The sequence below is a fragment of the Borostomias antarcticus genome (assembly GCF_949987555.1).
Source record: "Borostomias antarcticus genome assembly, chromosome: 2".
Taxonomy (NCBI): Eukaryota; Metazoa; Chordata; class Actinopteri; order Stomiiformes; family Stomiidae; genus Borostomias; species Borostomias antarcticus.
In genome coordinates, this window is record NC_140235.1 from 14,957,891 (window position 1) to 14,972,378 (window position 14,488).

A 14,488-nucleotide genomic window follows, 5' to 3' on the forward strand; every position below is an offset into this window, starting at 1 on the left:
CTGTAGTAAGCATGTAGTACACTTGTAGACTGGTAGTAAGCCTGTAGTAAACCTGTAGTAAGCATGTAGACTGGTAGTAAGCCTGAGACTGCAAAACATGTATCCACTCATGTCTCCACTTTGGATGGATGGATATATATATATATATATATATATATATATATATATATATATATATATATATATATATATATATATATATTTTTTTTTTTTTTAAAGTCTCTTATGTATCTGCTATTGAGGTTTAATTTTACCATAGGCCTTTTAAATGGGCTCTGATAGCCTAGGGGGAAAGAAAGAGAGAGAGAGAGAGACCTTGCTGCTTTCTTATCTCTCAATCACCATCTGTTGATTTTGTCCACTTACACATTCAACAATTGCACATACTAACGAAATGCATGCATGGGTGGAGGTCTGTGCTCCCCGGGCACCCTACTTGTTCATTCTAGTTCCATACTGCAACCTGTTGTTGTCCAGGTGGTTCCAGCAGGGGGCAGCTGCACCATCCATGTGTCTTTTACTCCTCTGAGCCTGTCAGAGCCGTCCAGGGACCCCAGCTGCACAGGCTTCGCTCTGGGCTTCATGAGCTTGGACTCCAAGGTAGCTACACACACTTCCTTTTCTCCCGGGGCGTTGCTACAAAATAATGAATTCATTAAAGGATAGATCTATAAATACTGTACGCCTGGATGCCTGCACATATTGTCAAATAACTTGTGTTATTAAGTCAGTGTCTGATGTAATGTAAACATTCACTCAAAAGTTGAATTTTGTAATGTACTGTACATGCTAATGATTATTTTTACAACTTATGAATGGGCAATGGTCAAACTTTCAATGAGTCCAGAAATGAATGGTTTGTCAGCGTAGTGTGTGTGTGTGTGTCAGATGGCCTGCTGTGTCCCAGGTAAAGTCCAGAGGGCCCAGGGTCTGGAGTTGGAGCCTCTCAGACTGGATCTACAAGCCTCGGTCAGGCCTGCTATGTAAGCACACACATCCATACCAAACACATCTATACCAAACATCCACACCAAACACATCCATACCAAACTCATCCATACCAAAGACAAACCTGCAAACTTGTCGCCTTTTGGCTACAATCAACGTTTTTAGTGTCGACTAGGTCATTCACATGAATCGTGTAGAACTGGAGAGTTTCTAAAAAGGGGTGGGGGCCACTGAGTGAGTGACGGGAGAATTAAAGGAGAAGTAAAGGGAAAAATCATGTTTAGCCCTGTTTTAAGGTTACTTATGATCATATACAATGGTTCAGATCAAAAAGTTGACGAAACTAGCACAGTACTTCAGAGTTACTGGAGAGTTGAGAGAGAACTTGAGAGAGCGTGACTTCCTGTCTGTACTCTATTTAAGTAGAGAGGAGATGAGGCATGTACTGTTTGCATAGACAGGCACTGATTGGTGACTTGATCACCCAGAGTGACCCCCGCTCCCATCATAAAACGGGGGAACCAAGGTTCCCTTAGCCGCGCCAAGCCGCCAACATGAGGCGAAGTCTGACCATCGTGGAGAGCGAGCTAAATCCACCAGAGATCCAAAAGGTGATTGTCGAGCACATTTTGAGGAAGGAGGATCTGAATTTGCAGTCACACTTCCCCGTCAGACTTTGATCGTTCTCAGGAAAGACCCCCAGACCCAACGGAGAGACAGATTATGATACATGGCGTTCACATGTCAAACTTCTCAGAAATGATCCCACTATATCCAACCTCCAAAAATCATGGAAAATCTTGGAACGTTTGCTCTCTCCCGCAGCAGACATAGTCAAAAGGCTGAGGCCTGAAGCTACACCCGAAGCATATCTCCAGCTGCTGGATGCAGCCTTTGGCACCATTGAAGATGGCGAAGAACTTTTCGGCCAGTTCATGAATACTTTCCAGGCTCCTGGAGAAAAGGCCTCCACTTACCTTTGTCGTCTCCAAGATTCTCTGAACCTTGCTGCTAAGAGAGGAGTGGCTGCTGACGAAACTGATAAGTGCATTCTCAATCAGTTCTGTCGAGGGTGTTGGGACAACACCCTGCTCTCTGACCTCAACCTCAAGGAGAAGAAGAGTCAACCCCGATCCCCAGCATTTTCAGAGCTTCTGCTTCTTGTCCGCACAGAAGAAGATAGGCAGGCAGCTAAAGCCGCACTTAGACAGAAGCACTACGGCCCAAACCGACAGCGGGCCCAGACAAATCTTCAAAGTGCATGCGCCTGTAGTCAGCAGATGCTACAGCCTGAGTCTGACCCAATGACAGAGGTTCGAGAGCAAATAGCAGCTTTGCAGAGCCAACTTACCATACTAACATCTAAGAAAACACAAAGCCAGCAAAGGAATACTGAACCCCACTCAGGCGAGGCAGCACCAGCTAAACCTGACACTACAGCACTGCGCAGGCCGCCTGCCAGCACGAAGCCAAGTACCGGGCCAAGACCTTGGTACTGCTTCAATTGTGGGGAAGATAACCACATTTCTTCAACTTGTGGTAACAATCCAAACCCCACTCTCGTTGCCGAGAAGAAGAGCCAGTTGAGAAAGAAGCAGCGTCTCTGGGAAGCGAGGCAACAATCCTCTGATAAGGATTTTTAGATAGAGCCTCAGTTGAGGGGCAAACTGGGGCAGAAGCTGGTCGACAATGTCATGATAACAAAAGTACTGCCAAACCCATAGTAAATGCTACCTCTATACAGTCTGATGTTAGAAAACGCCCCTTTAGAGTCCCCCAGGGACTAGTAGGAACAAAGAGCACCGGTCAGGTCACAATCAGGGACAAACAGTTCAGCTGTCTCCTCGACACCGATTCGCAAGTGACCACAGTCACCAAGTCATTCTATGACCGAAACTTGTCTGAACAACCGATTTAATCACTCTACAACCTTTTAGAGGTTGAAGGGGCCAACGGCCAACCCGTGCCATGCCTGGGCTATGTTGAAGTCAAGATCACATTCCCAAAATAATTTCTGGGAACCGAGTATGAAATCCCAACATTAGCTCTAGTAGTCCCAGATAGCGGAACCCTGGGGTAGCAGGTGCTAGTACCAGGTGCCAGGTGCACCCTCGATGTACTGTATGACATGTATGCAAAGAGAAGTCCAGTGAGCTACCAGCCTGTCCATAACAGCTACAAGACAGTGCTGAAAGTGCTGCAGCTGCAGCAGGAACAATGCTACGATGGCAACATTGGACTGGTGAGGATGCACGGCAGAGACAAAAGGGTCATCCCAGCTGGAGAAACAAGTCATCCTGGAGGGAACTGTAGCCGTAGAAGAGTTCCTTGTGGAGAAGTCTGCTGTCCTGGAGTACCCTTCCTCGTCCGCTCTGCCTGGAGGGCTGCTAGTGAAGATTTTCCTTCTTGACCTATCTAGCAGACAGACATGCAAACTTCCAGTCGTGATCACCAACGAGTCTGAACATGACATCACCATACCAGCCAAATGTGTGATAGCAGAGCTCAGTGCAATCCAGACCATTCTTGCTCACAAACAAAGCATGATGGAGAAGCAAAGTGCGAAAGAACCATCTGACTCTATGCCCTCTAAGACATCTAACCTGGCATTCGACTTTGCAGAGTCCCCGATCCCTCCGGAATGGAAAGACAGAATTAATCAGAAGCTAAACAGCATGACTGAGGTCTTTGCCCAGAATGACATTGACTTTGGAAGGACGGACAAAGTGAAACACCACATTAAACTGTCTGATGAAACACCATTCAAACACAGATCGTGACCAATACACCCACATGATGTGGAAGCTGTTCACAAACATCTTCAAGATCTTCTTGAGGCTGGGGTGATACGCGAAAGCGAGTCTCCATTCTCTTCCCCCATCGTCGTAGTCAAGAAGAAGAACGGCCAGGTACGCCTGTGTATTGACTACAGAAAGTTGAACCTACAGACAGTAAAAGATGCATATGCAAACACATCCATACCAAACACATCCATACCAAACTCATCCATACCAAACACATCCATACCAAACTCATCCATACCAAACACATTCATACCAAACCAAGGTTATAATAGTTTTGCCTTTTTCATTAGTTTTTATTTTTATATCATTTTAACTTTTTGTTTTCAATTTCAGTTTAGTTTTGATTAGTTTTAAAGCAGGTTTGCTAGTTTATTTTTTATTTTTTGAAAATGCTTAGTTTTCGTTTAGTTTTTATTAGTTTCAGTATTAGTTTTAGATATTTTTTCCTTCTGCGCTAGCCTCATGAGACTATCCTGATCTCGCAAGCTCATGTTGTTTCACTCCGTGTGAAACAAACCATCTGGTGAACGTCAGGTTACTTCTGTGCAGGGACACAGCAAAAATAAATGGAGGATAGATTTCATAACCACCCAAAAGACTAGGCTTACGTATGAAATGAAAAAGACTAAAACTAAGGACATTTTCTATATAATTTGTTTATTTTAGTTCGTTTTGTAAACACACAATACAGTTTTCGTTAGTTATCGTTTTTTTGTAAAGCCTAGTTTTTATTTTTATTTCAGTTAACTAAAATGTTTTTTCACACCTAGTTTGTTTTTTAGTTAGCTTTCGTTAACTATAACCTTGTACCAAACACATCCATACCAAACACCTCCATACCAAACACATCCATACCAAACTCATCCATACCAAACACATCCATACCAAATACATTCATACCAAACACATCCACACAGGGCTTGAACACATCCACGGGTGTAAATCAGCTGAACATCTACGATAACTGTTGTAAAGGATTGGGTCTTCCTATAGAGGCTTATCATGTGACGTCTCACAGTATGTGCAGATCACAGTAAACATGCTGTCCCCAACCCATGATGCACTTCCTTTGTGGTAGTGAAGGAGTGAAAACGTGAACAACAATATTGTCAAAGGGGGAAAAAAAACTGTGGTTATCCCTCCTAGTGGTGGGCTCTGGGGTAAATTAACTGTGGCCAGCCCTCCTAGTGGTGGGCTCTGGGGTAAATGAACTGTGGCTAGCCCTCCTAGTGGTGGGCTCTGGGGTAAATGAACTGTGGCTAGCCCTCCTAGTGGTGGGCTCTGGGGTAAATTAACTGTGGCCAGCCTCCCTAGTGGTGGGCTCTGGGATATTTTGTGAATCCTAATATGTAAATGCCAATTCGTGTGGGAGAGGTGCCAATCTGAGAGTTTGAGGACAAATTCTGGATATATAATTACATTTTGCCAAAGAAGCCTATTTAAAATATTTGTTGACTGTTATAATTCTTGACTGTTAACTAATTCATGGTCTGTACCCTATAAAAATATGTTTTTCCTAAGCGGAGCAAAATGCAACAGCAAATGTGTTTATCACATAGCCTGGAGGAATGACTTGGACACATCTCTTCTGTAATGCCTTGTTCCTTGTATTCCGTATTCCTGCTCATTTGCACTCATTCTCTTGATGCTCTATAACTTGTCCTTGTGTCCAACAAGGTTTGGGCGGTTTCAATCTGACACTGGCAACACATTAAAGGAGAATGTTCTTTTTTGACAACCTGGACCTTATTTACAGCATATTATAAGACGTTTGACTCACCAAGATAACTTAAGTGTAATTCGGAGGCCTGTAGAAGAAATTTAAAATCCAGCACGAGCCAAGATGGCGGCAGACGGGGCACTGAGAATGCAGCTTCTAAAAAATGTATTTTCTGCCGCGAAACGGTTGTTTTCATCAATCTGTTTTTATGAATCACTAGTTGTGCTTCCCTAAAGCGAGGGCTTGTTGTAGTTTTCAAATATGTGATCTTTAGCCTCTGTAATATGATCTTTAGAAACGTACTTCCCCACTTGCTCCAGCACGCATGCGCACAGCGCGCAGACTGGCTATTCTCCGTCTGTAGGCTACACTCACGGCTCACATTCTCTACGCTACGATCGGCTTGTTGGTGCCTGGAATATTGTGTGCAATATGCCTGAATATTTATCAGATTTTGAGGATATAGAAGATGACTTAGAATATGATGGAAGCCGATCGTAGCGTAGAGAATGTGAGCCGCGAGTGTAGCCGGAGAATAGCCAATCTGCGCGCTGTGCGCATGCGTGCTGGAGCAAGTGGGGAAGCTTTATTTGTTTCTAAAAGTTTTATTTGTTTCTAAAGACGTTTCTCGACTGCTTGTTTGCTCCCACAGTGATCTAATAAACAAACACAACGTTTCGACCTGTGCGGTCTTCGTCAGGTATCACCAGAACACGTGAAGGGGTGGGGGTATATATACATGGGCCGCTATCGGACTTTGCTCATCGCCGCATCTAATATTGCTGCGGTGTTCACTCATGCGAGTCCGGAGGGGTCTGGTGGTTTTCCCCACGTATCCCAAGCCACAGGGGCACTCAACTATGTACTGTACCAGTGCTTCCTGATAGATTTCTTAAGTTCAAAACCAATAGGTGAGTATTGTGTGAAGCAACTATTGGAGTCTGACCCCAAACTCAAGCAGATCTTCAAAGAGCCCCCCTCTCTGGTCTATAAACGTCCTCCTGTTTTGAGAGATAAATTGGTGAGGTCTCACACCCCTGAGAAAAGAGGGACTTTTCTTGAACACATACCAGAAGGGAACTACAAATGTGGCAACTGTGCCCAATGTGGTTACACCACCAAAACAAAAACCTACACACACCCCCATAGTGGAAAAGAACTTAAGGTCCGGTGGGTAATCACATGCAGCCCGCCCAACGTAGTATATTTGATCAAGTGGGATACGTGGGGAAAACCACCAGACCCCTCTGGACTCGCATGAGTGAACACCGCAGCAATATTAGATGCGGCGATGAGCGAAGTCCGATAGCGGTCCATTTATAAAAAAGCAGGCCACAGTATCAGCACCCGGCCTCATGTGGCAGTTCCTGGAGGATGAAGGAACTGATACCATTGACTGGCCTGCACGCTCGCCTGACCTAAATCCAATAGAACACCTCTGGGACATTATGTCTCCGTCCATCCGACGCTGCCAGGTTGCACCTCAGACTGTCCAGGAGCTCAGTGATGCCCTGGTCCAGATCTGGGAGGAGGTCTCATCAGGAGCATGGCCCGACGTTGTCAGGCATGCATACAAGCACGTGGGGGCAATACAAACTACTGAGTACCATTTTGAGTTGCTGCAATGAAATTTCAGCAAAATGGACTAGCCTGCCGGATCATTTTTTTTGCTTTGATTTCCAGGGTGTCTGAATTCAGGTTGATAATTTTAATTTCCATTATACGATGTGGCATCCTTTCTTTCCTAACACATTACCCAGTCCATATCAGGAAAGATGTCCTGCATGATTTTTCCCCCATTGAGATCTGATGTGTTTTCAAAGTGTTCCTTTAATTTTTTGGAGCAGTGTAGAACACAATTGAGGCCCTAAACAAGTGGTCTCAGTCCCAGTGTGCATTGCTCTCCTGGCTGTCTTCTTCCAGGCTGTCGGTTCAGATGGAGGAGGAGGTGCTACGCTTCTCTGCTGTGGCCAGTGACTTACTGCAGGGGGAGCCAGGCACACAGGTGGGTCTGATGCTTCTGCAAAAAACACTAGTTAGAGCATTCATGACCACAAAATAGTGTCCTGGTGTTATTTCTCAACATTTTTTAAAGTCTTTTGTGAAGGTTGAGCTGCCTAAGATTGCGAGCTTGTTCTGTATGAATTAAATGGGTGTTTGATAGATTTCAGTCCAGGAGGAGTTTGAATTAAATGGGTGTTTGACAGATTGCAGTCCAGGAGTTTGCCGTGACGAGAACCTTCCAGCTGCGGAACACTTCAGAGATGCCCCTGAGCTTCAGGCTGAGCAGCCAGGCTCCGTTCTCGGTGCTCCCGCCCCAGGCCAGGTCCCAGGCTCAGCCCCGGTCCCGGGTCCCAAGCAGGCCAGCCAGCTACCAGCCCCCCCCCGCAGGGGACAACCAGCTCCTGGTGCTCCAACCTCGACACAACATGCAGGTCTGACCAGAGAGGAAGAGAGACTGAAAGGTTTCTAGGGAATTGAAATGTACCAACATTGAGACCAGCTTGGCTAATTACCAGGATATGAAAGCTTAAGTAGAGCAGGACATGTGTTTATGTAGGACATGTTTTTATGTCGGACATTTCTATTGGAAATTGGCCTCCAGAAGACCTTTTTGAAGATTGAAACCTAAATAATCGTATGTGTTTGGAGCAAATCAGTGAGCAAGCTATATTTATGTTTGCTCAGTATTTTCTTGACCCAACACCCCAGCAAGCCCTGTCCAGAAATAGCTGTCCATATGACAAGTTTAAATCAAATTAATCAAACGAATAATCAAGATGCACCAGAAAGCATGCATGAGTGTAGCTCCGCCCATTCAAGGTGTGACATGAAGTACGGGGGGGTTCAATCAAAAAGACAGTCACCTTCTGATGTCTTCACTCTGCTGTGTTGGTGTGATTGGCAGGTACGGGTGGCCTTCCACTGCTCTGTGTCTCTGCTGGCCTATCAGAGCCAGCCTGCCGAGGAAGCCCCGCCTCCCATGTCTCCACTGTTCTATCAGAGCCGGCCTACCGAGGCTGTGTCGCTGGTGCGTGGTGAGGGCAGGGGAAGGACGCTGAGGTTCCAGCAGAACCTGGTAGTAGTGTACAGCAACGGCAGCTCACAGGTGGGAGACCACGTTTACAGAACAACCCTGACCATAACGGATATATTTATGGTTATGCTGGCCTTACACCAACCGACTTCTCTCACGATTTCACTGTTGTAGACACATTTCGGAATAACAGCAAATGTCAGAGTACAATCATGAGTAGCTGGAGTTGTAGGTGCGCGCTTCCATCATCCTGATCGTTTGGTGTAAGGTGGCAGTCCCAAGTCCAGCTGTGTTGAACAGCTGTACTGTGCCTGTGCTAGTTGTTTGTTACATCGTCATTGACATTGTACCCAGATGGTGCCACTGTGCTGCGACCTGGCCCTACCCATGCTGCGTCTGTCCTGTGCCTGCCTGGACTTTGGGCCCTGCTTTGTGGGGCAGACACGGGTCAGGGAGGTGCTCCTCTACAACCACGGAGCCTCCAGCAGCTACTGGACCATACACATAGGCAAGAACACCAGACAGGAACGAATGAATGAAAAGAATGATGGGGTGGATTTTTAGATGGAACTATTTATTGGATGGATGGATGGATGGATGAATAGATAGATTAAAAGGGGATAATGGTCAGTGTTGTCGACTTGGGGTCGGGTTCAGTGCAGTATGGGAACTTTGTTTGACGCTTTGTTTCTTATGCTGTGTTCACACCGGGGGCAAATTTTTCCGGTGGCGCGGCGAGTTTACATAGAAAGTCAATACAATTCGTGCAAGCTGGGCGGCGGGCGGCGCGAATCGCCGAACCCGGCGGCACGGCGGCCAGGATTCGCCACTAGGGCTGGGTATCGAAATTCGATACCTTTGTGGTATCGACCGAAACACTGCTAGGTATCGAGGTATCGAAAGATCTTAAAACATTCGATCCCCGTTTTCGATACTTTTTAAAAATGTATTAAACAAAAAACATTTTTATTGTATTTATTTATTAAATTTTTATCTGTCTCTCATCATCCTATCACTACCTGTTCTAAAATCTCTTGTAGCTGAGGTAGGAAAACAAATTGTATGTGTCCGCTCGCGCCACAGTCCGCACTTGTTCAGACGTGAAAAATGGCGAAGCGGTGGTCTAAGGTCTGGCTCTATTTCACAAAAGCGACAGACACTGGTAGTGTTAGGTGCAATGTTGCGACAAGGTAATTTGTACCAAGACAGGAAATACCTCTAACTTAAGGAAGCATCTAATCGTCCACAACATTAATTTTCGACAAGAGAGCTGTACCGTAGCAGACTTTGCTTATCCAGTGCGAATGTGCAATAACGAAATGCAGACATCAGGGGATAATTTCTAAATCACCGAGGTCCCCAGGTAATACTAGTCCCGTGCGACTAGGGCTTAAGTTAGCCTCATGCTCCCGCGCAAGCTTTAGTTTGCTTGCTAGCTAGCTAACATTTTATGCATGGCCACTTAATATTGCGGCAACGCAGTAGCTAAACATTAATGAAAAGTTGATTTCATGTCTTAGGTTGCCCTGCTGCCAAACGCCCTTGTGTTGTGGTCCGAGTATTGAGCCAGTTTTGGCTAACCAGGACATTCCAGTGTCCTTTGTCGTCTGTCTAGTATTATATTATATATTAAAGTAGGCTAGTATAGCTGCTACCTTTCCAGCGCCACCACACAATACATAACATTTGGAATTTATATTGGGAAAAATTATTGTAAAAAGACTTCCATAATGGTAAAAACATTTTCAGGTGATTGCATTACAAAATGTGCTTTTATTAGTCTAGGTAACGAAAAAGGTATAGTTTTGGTATCGGTATCGAACGCAAGGTATCGAAAAAGGTATCGTATTGAAAAATGTAGGCAGCCAGGATTCGCCACACAGCGACATTCGCAAAGGTTAAATTTTTTGAACTTTCTGCGGCGGATTCGCGCGGCAACCCATTGATCCCGCCGCAAGATTGTGCGAACTGGGCGGCGCAAATTTTCTCGCCGCGCCCGGTGTGAACACAGCATTATACTCTGATAGACTCAGGAGAGGAGGGGGGGAGTATTCAGCGTTTCTTATACTCTGATAGACTCAAGAGAGGAGGGGGGCGGAGAATTCAGCGTTTCTTATATTCTGATAGTCTCAGGAGAGGAGGGGGGCGGAGTATTCAGCGTTTCTTATATTCTGATAGACTCAGGGGAGGAGGGGGGCGGAGTATTCAGCGTTTCTTATATTCTGATAGACTCAGGAGAGGAGGGGGGTGGAGTATTCAGCGTTTCTTATATTCTGATAGACTCAGGGGAGGAGTGGGGCGGAGTATTCAGCGTTTCTTATATTCTGATACTCAGGAGAGGAGGGGGGCGGAGTATTCAGCGTTTCTTATAATCTGATAGACTCAGGAGAGGAGGGGCGGAGTATTGAGCGTTTCTTATATTCTGATACTCAGGAGAGGAGGGGGCAGAGTATTCAGCGTTTCTTATACTCTGATAGACTCAGGAGAGGAGGGGGGCGGAGTATTCAGCGTTTCTTATACTCTGATAGACTCAGGAGAGGAGGGGGGAGTATTCAGCGTTTCTTATACTCTGATAGACTCAGGAGAGGAGGGGGGCAGAGTATTGAGCGTTTCTTATATTCTGATACTCAGGAGAGGAGGGAGCGGAGTATTCAGCGTTTCTTATACTCTGATAGGCTCAGGAGAGGAGGGGGGCGGAGTATTCAGCGTTTCTTATACTCTGATAGACTCAGGAGAGGAGGGGGGGAGTATTCAGCGTTTCTTATACTCTGATAGACTCAGGAGAGGAGGGGGGGAGTATTCAGCGTTTCTTATATTCTGATAGACTCAGGAGAGGAGGGGTGGAGTATTCAGCGTTTGTTATACTCTGATAGACTCAGGAGAGGAGGGGGGCGGAGTATTCAGCGTTTCTTATACTCTGATAGACTCAGGAGAGGAGGGGGGGAGTATTCAGCGTTTCTTATATTCTGATAGACTCAGGAGAGGAGGGGTGGAGTATTCAGCGTTTGTTATACTCTGATAGACTCAGGAGAGGAGGGGGGCGGAGTATTCGGAGTGACACCAGACTCTGGGATCCTGAAGCCCTGGGAGTCCCCAGTCTCCAGCTGCAGCCAGGCCCTACAGATCAGCTTCACTGCCAGGTACCACACCAGATCACTGGATTACAGTAGTTGATGAAAACTGCAGTTTCATCATGGTTTTGGTTCTATTGAATCAACATGGTATCAGCATCCTATGTTTGCGTAGCCAAAATAGGCTATGTCTGCTCAGGACTGGAGCTGCAGTTTTACTAGAGCAAGAGGTAGAACAGCAGAATGGTTTTGAGTACAGATATATGGTGCCAGTTTTCTCATGTCTCATTGTTCTGAAATGTTCCTCTCTAGTGTAGATATGAAGGGATTTAGAGCTATTGGTTGCTTTGCTTCAGTAAACGTGTGCCCTGTTGCACATGATGGTCTGAGTTCTGTTGACCGTGTCTCCAGGGATGAGGAGTCCAGAGCCACAGTCATCATCCAGGGGGTCTTGGGAGAGAGTAGCCTCTCTCTGCAGCTGCACGGCCAGGGCTCCTACGACCAGAGACACGGCTCTCCTACAGCCCAGGCTTAGCACACCAGGACACATCACACCAGGACACATCACACCAGGACACATCACACCAGGACACATCACACCAGGACACATCACACCAGGACACTAAACACACCAGGACACTTCACACCAGGACACTTCACACACCAGGACACTTCACACACCAGGACACTTCACACCAGGACACTTCACACACCAGGACCTTCATACTGTATCTGACACTCATCTTTTCCTCTTTCTTACTGTCTTCACTTTACACATTGAGGAGTATGTCATCTGCTGTTCCATAGGCTTTTTGGTTTTATATTTGTATATTTACCAACAAAAAAAGACTTGAAATGACTATTTCACTTCCTAAAAATTATATATCAGCAAATGTATTCAGTCCAATACTATTCCATTTATTTCAGTGGATCTTTCAGATAGCCACTGGAAATGAAGGATATGTATCTGGTGAGCCCTGAGTACAGTATTATAATTTACATTTATTGTATAATTATTATTCAAATGAGACAAAGTCATACTGATGATTTGTATAGAAAATCATATTCACACGTTGATGCATGATTTGTTCATTAATATATCTAATCTAATTGCACTAGTATGTTTGTTTTTGTTAGTATCTGTACGAGTTTGGAGGCAAATGGAGGCCATGTGCCATTGAAAAGATGAGATTAGAATTGATATTCAAGAGTTATGCATCAACCCTATCAAAAAGGAATATGTTAATTAAAATGCATACATTTCTGATTTTTCTTTGATTAAACATCATTTTTGCTTTTGAGTTTTCTTGTTTCACTTGCAGTGTTTTTTTTTTCTCCCTCATTCAAGTCTTTTTGTGTGTTGGCTGTAAGCCGACACACCAAGAAGAGGGAATCCTATTTGTCGCTCCCTTCCTCTTTCCGTCGTGTTGTTGACCTGCAGTTCCATTGTTGCTACCACAAGAGGCAGTGGTCCCAGAACATCAAAACCAAAAGACTCCACAGAATTCCCAGGTCAGTGGTGGCAGAGTGGATAGTGCGCTGCCTATCACCGGAAGGTTGTGAGTTCAATCCTTGGTGTGGACATACCAAGGTACCATGATATATTTTGTCACTGGATGTTGTAGAAGTTATGTAAGGAGCGTGGGTCATATTTCTTAATTATAGACCCTTTTACAGCCTAGTCAGCACAAGTAGCCTATGCGTGTGCATTCTTGAAACAGTAGCAGAGGAAGACAGACGAAATCGCCATTATTAAGCGTACGGACTGGACTGAGGAAATCATCAGAAATGCCTGCGTTTGCGGTGCCCATTTTATATCAGGTAAGTTATTTTGACTACCTGGTTTCACTGGAATGTCTGGTTGAAATGTAGCACTTCTCAGTCCCGTTGTCGCTTTCCGCTCGCTCATGCCAGACAACAGTCCTTTGCTGGTCCATTCACTTTTCCGTCAAAATAAATCGGTGTCGGCCTAGTTAGGAGAGGCGCTCATATTTAGCCTACAAGTGTCAGATAAACATGAAACTTCACTTACCTAAGCAAAAGGGTCTATTTTAACAAATGCTGGGTTGAAGCTTCAAAGCACCGCCACCACCACAGAAGAAGACTACCTCAGAAAAATAATTTCATTCGGACAGAACGCGTCTAAGTAAGTTATTTATTGGTAGCGCCGAGGCTTCAAAACCCAGCATTTGTTAAAATAGAGCGTGGGTCATATTTGTTCATTATAGACCCAGCTATGTATGCGCGGGCATTCTTGAAACAGAAGCAGGTGGAGACAGACGAGTTCAGAGCGAGCCGTATTTTAGTGCAAAGACTAGTATTTTATATACCATCAATATGTCTGGCTGTTGGTCTACGGGTGTAGGCTACAAATCGGCGCTCTAGTGACAAACTTTATTCGTTTCAAGAGGAAACCGGCCTTTTCAGAAATGGAGTCGCCTGTGGCTAAGCATAGCCGGACTGGACTGAGGACATAATCAGAAATGCCCGTGTTTGCGGTGCCCATTTTATATCAGGTAAGTTATTTTCTCGTCCCTTTAGTGCCCTAAAATACAGCATGTCGGTGGACACGCAACCGTATGCATTTCAGATTGATCATGTTGGCAATGTGTGTGAATTTGCTGCTATGTGAGAGATAAGGACCTGTTGTCGCATGTCGTTGACAAGCTTCCCCTTATGGTGTCAACGATGGCTTATGAATGCGATGTTATTATGTTAAATACAGTAGCCCAGAGATGGTTAGCACTGGCAGGGCTATTTCAGTTTGATAAAAGGCGTTGTGGTGTTTGAGCACGAGTTGTCGTAGCCTAATGGACTTCGTTTTGGTGCGGAATTATAGTTGTTTACGTTTTGATAGGAACAATTAAATTGTCCCAAGTGTTGCAAATTATTGGTACCCCTACCAGTG

At 45.1% G+C, this 14,488-nt stretch overlaps 1 protein-coding gene across 1 annotated transcript in view; it reads left to right on the forward strand.

Annotated features, from left to right (window-relative positions):
- Window positions 1-12,115, forward strand: part of dlec1 (DLEC1 cilia and flagella associated protein) — a gene marked incomplete at both ends in the record, with an annotated part of 65,446 nt that extends 53,331 nt beyond the window's left edge. Inside the window, 8 exons of the mRNA XM_084453473.1 lie at window positions 478-600; window positions 889-983; window positions 7,396-7,477; window positions 7,680-7,907; window positions 8,381-8,581; window positions 8,864-9,017; window positions 11,538-11,649; window positions 11,992-12,115. Coding sequence (XP_084309599.1) covers window positions 478-600; window positions 889-983; window positions 7,396-7,477; window positions 7,680-7,907; window positions 8,381-8,581; window positions 8,864-9,017; window positions 11,538-11,649; window positions 11,992-12,115 — 1,119 coding nt within the window. The remainder of the gene's footprint in view (window positions 1-477; window positions 601-888; window positions 984-7,395; window positions 7,478-7,679; window positions 7,908-8,380; window positions 8,582-8,863; window positions 9,018-11,537; window positions 11,650-11,991) is intronic.
- Window positions 12,116-14,488: the final 2,373 nt, after the last annotated feature.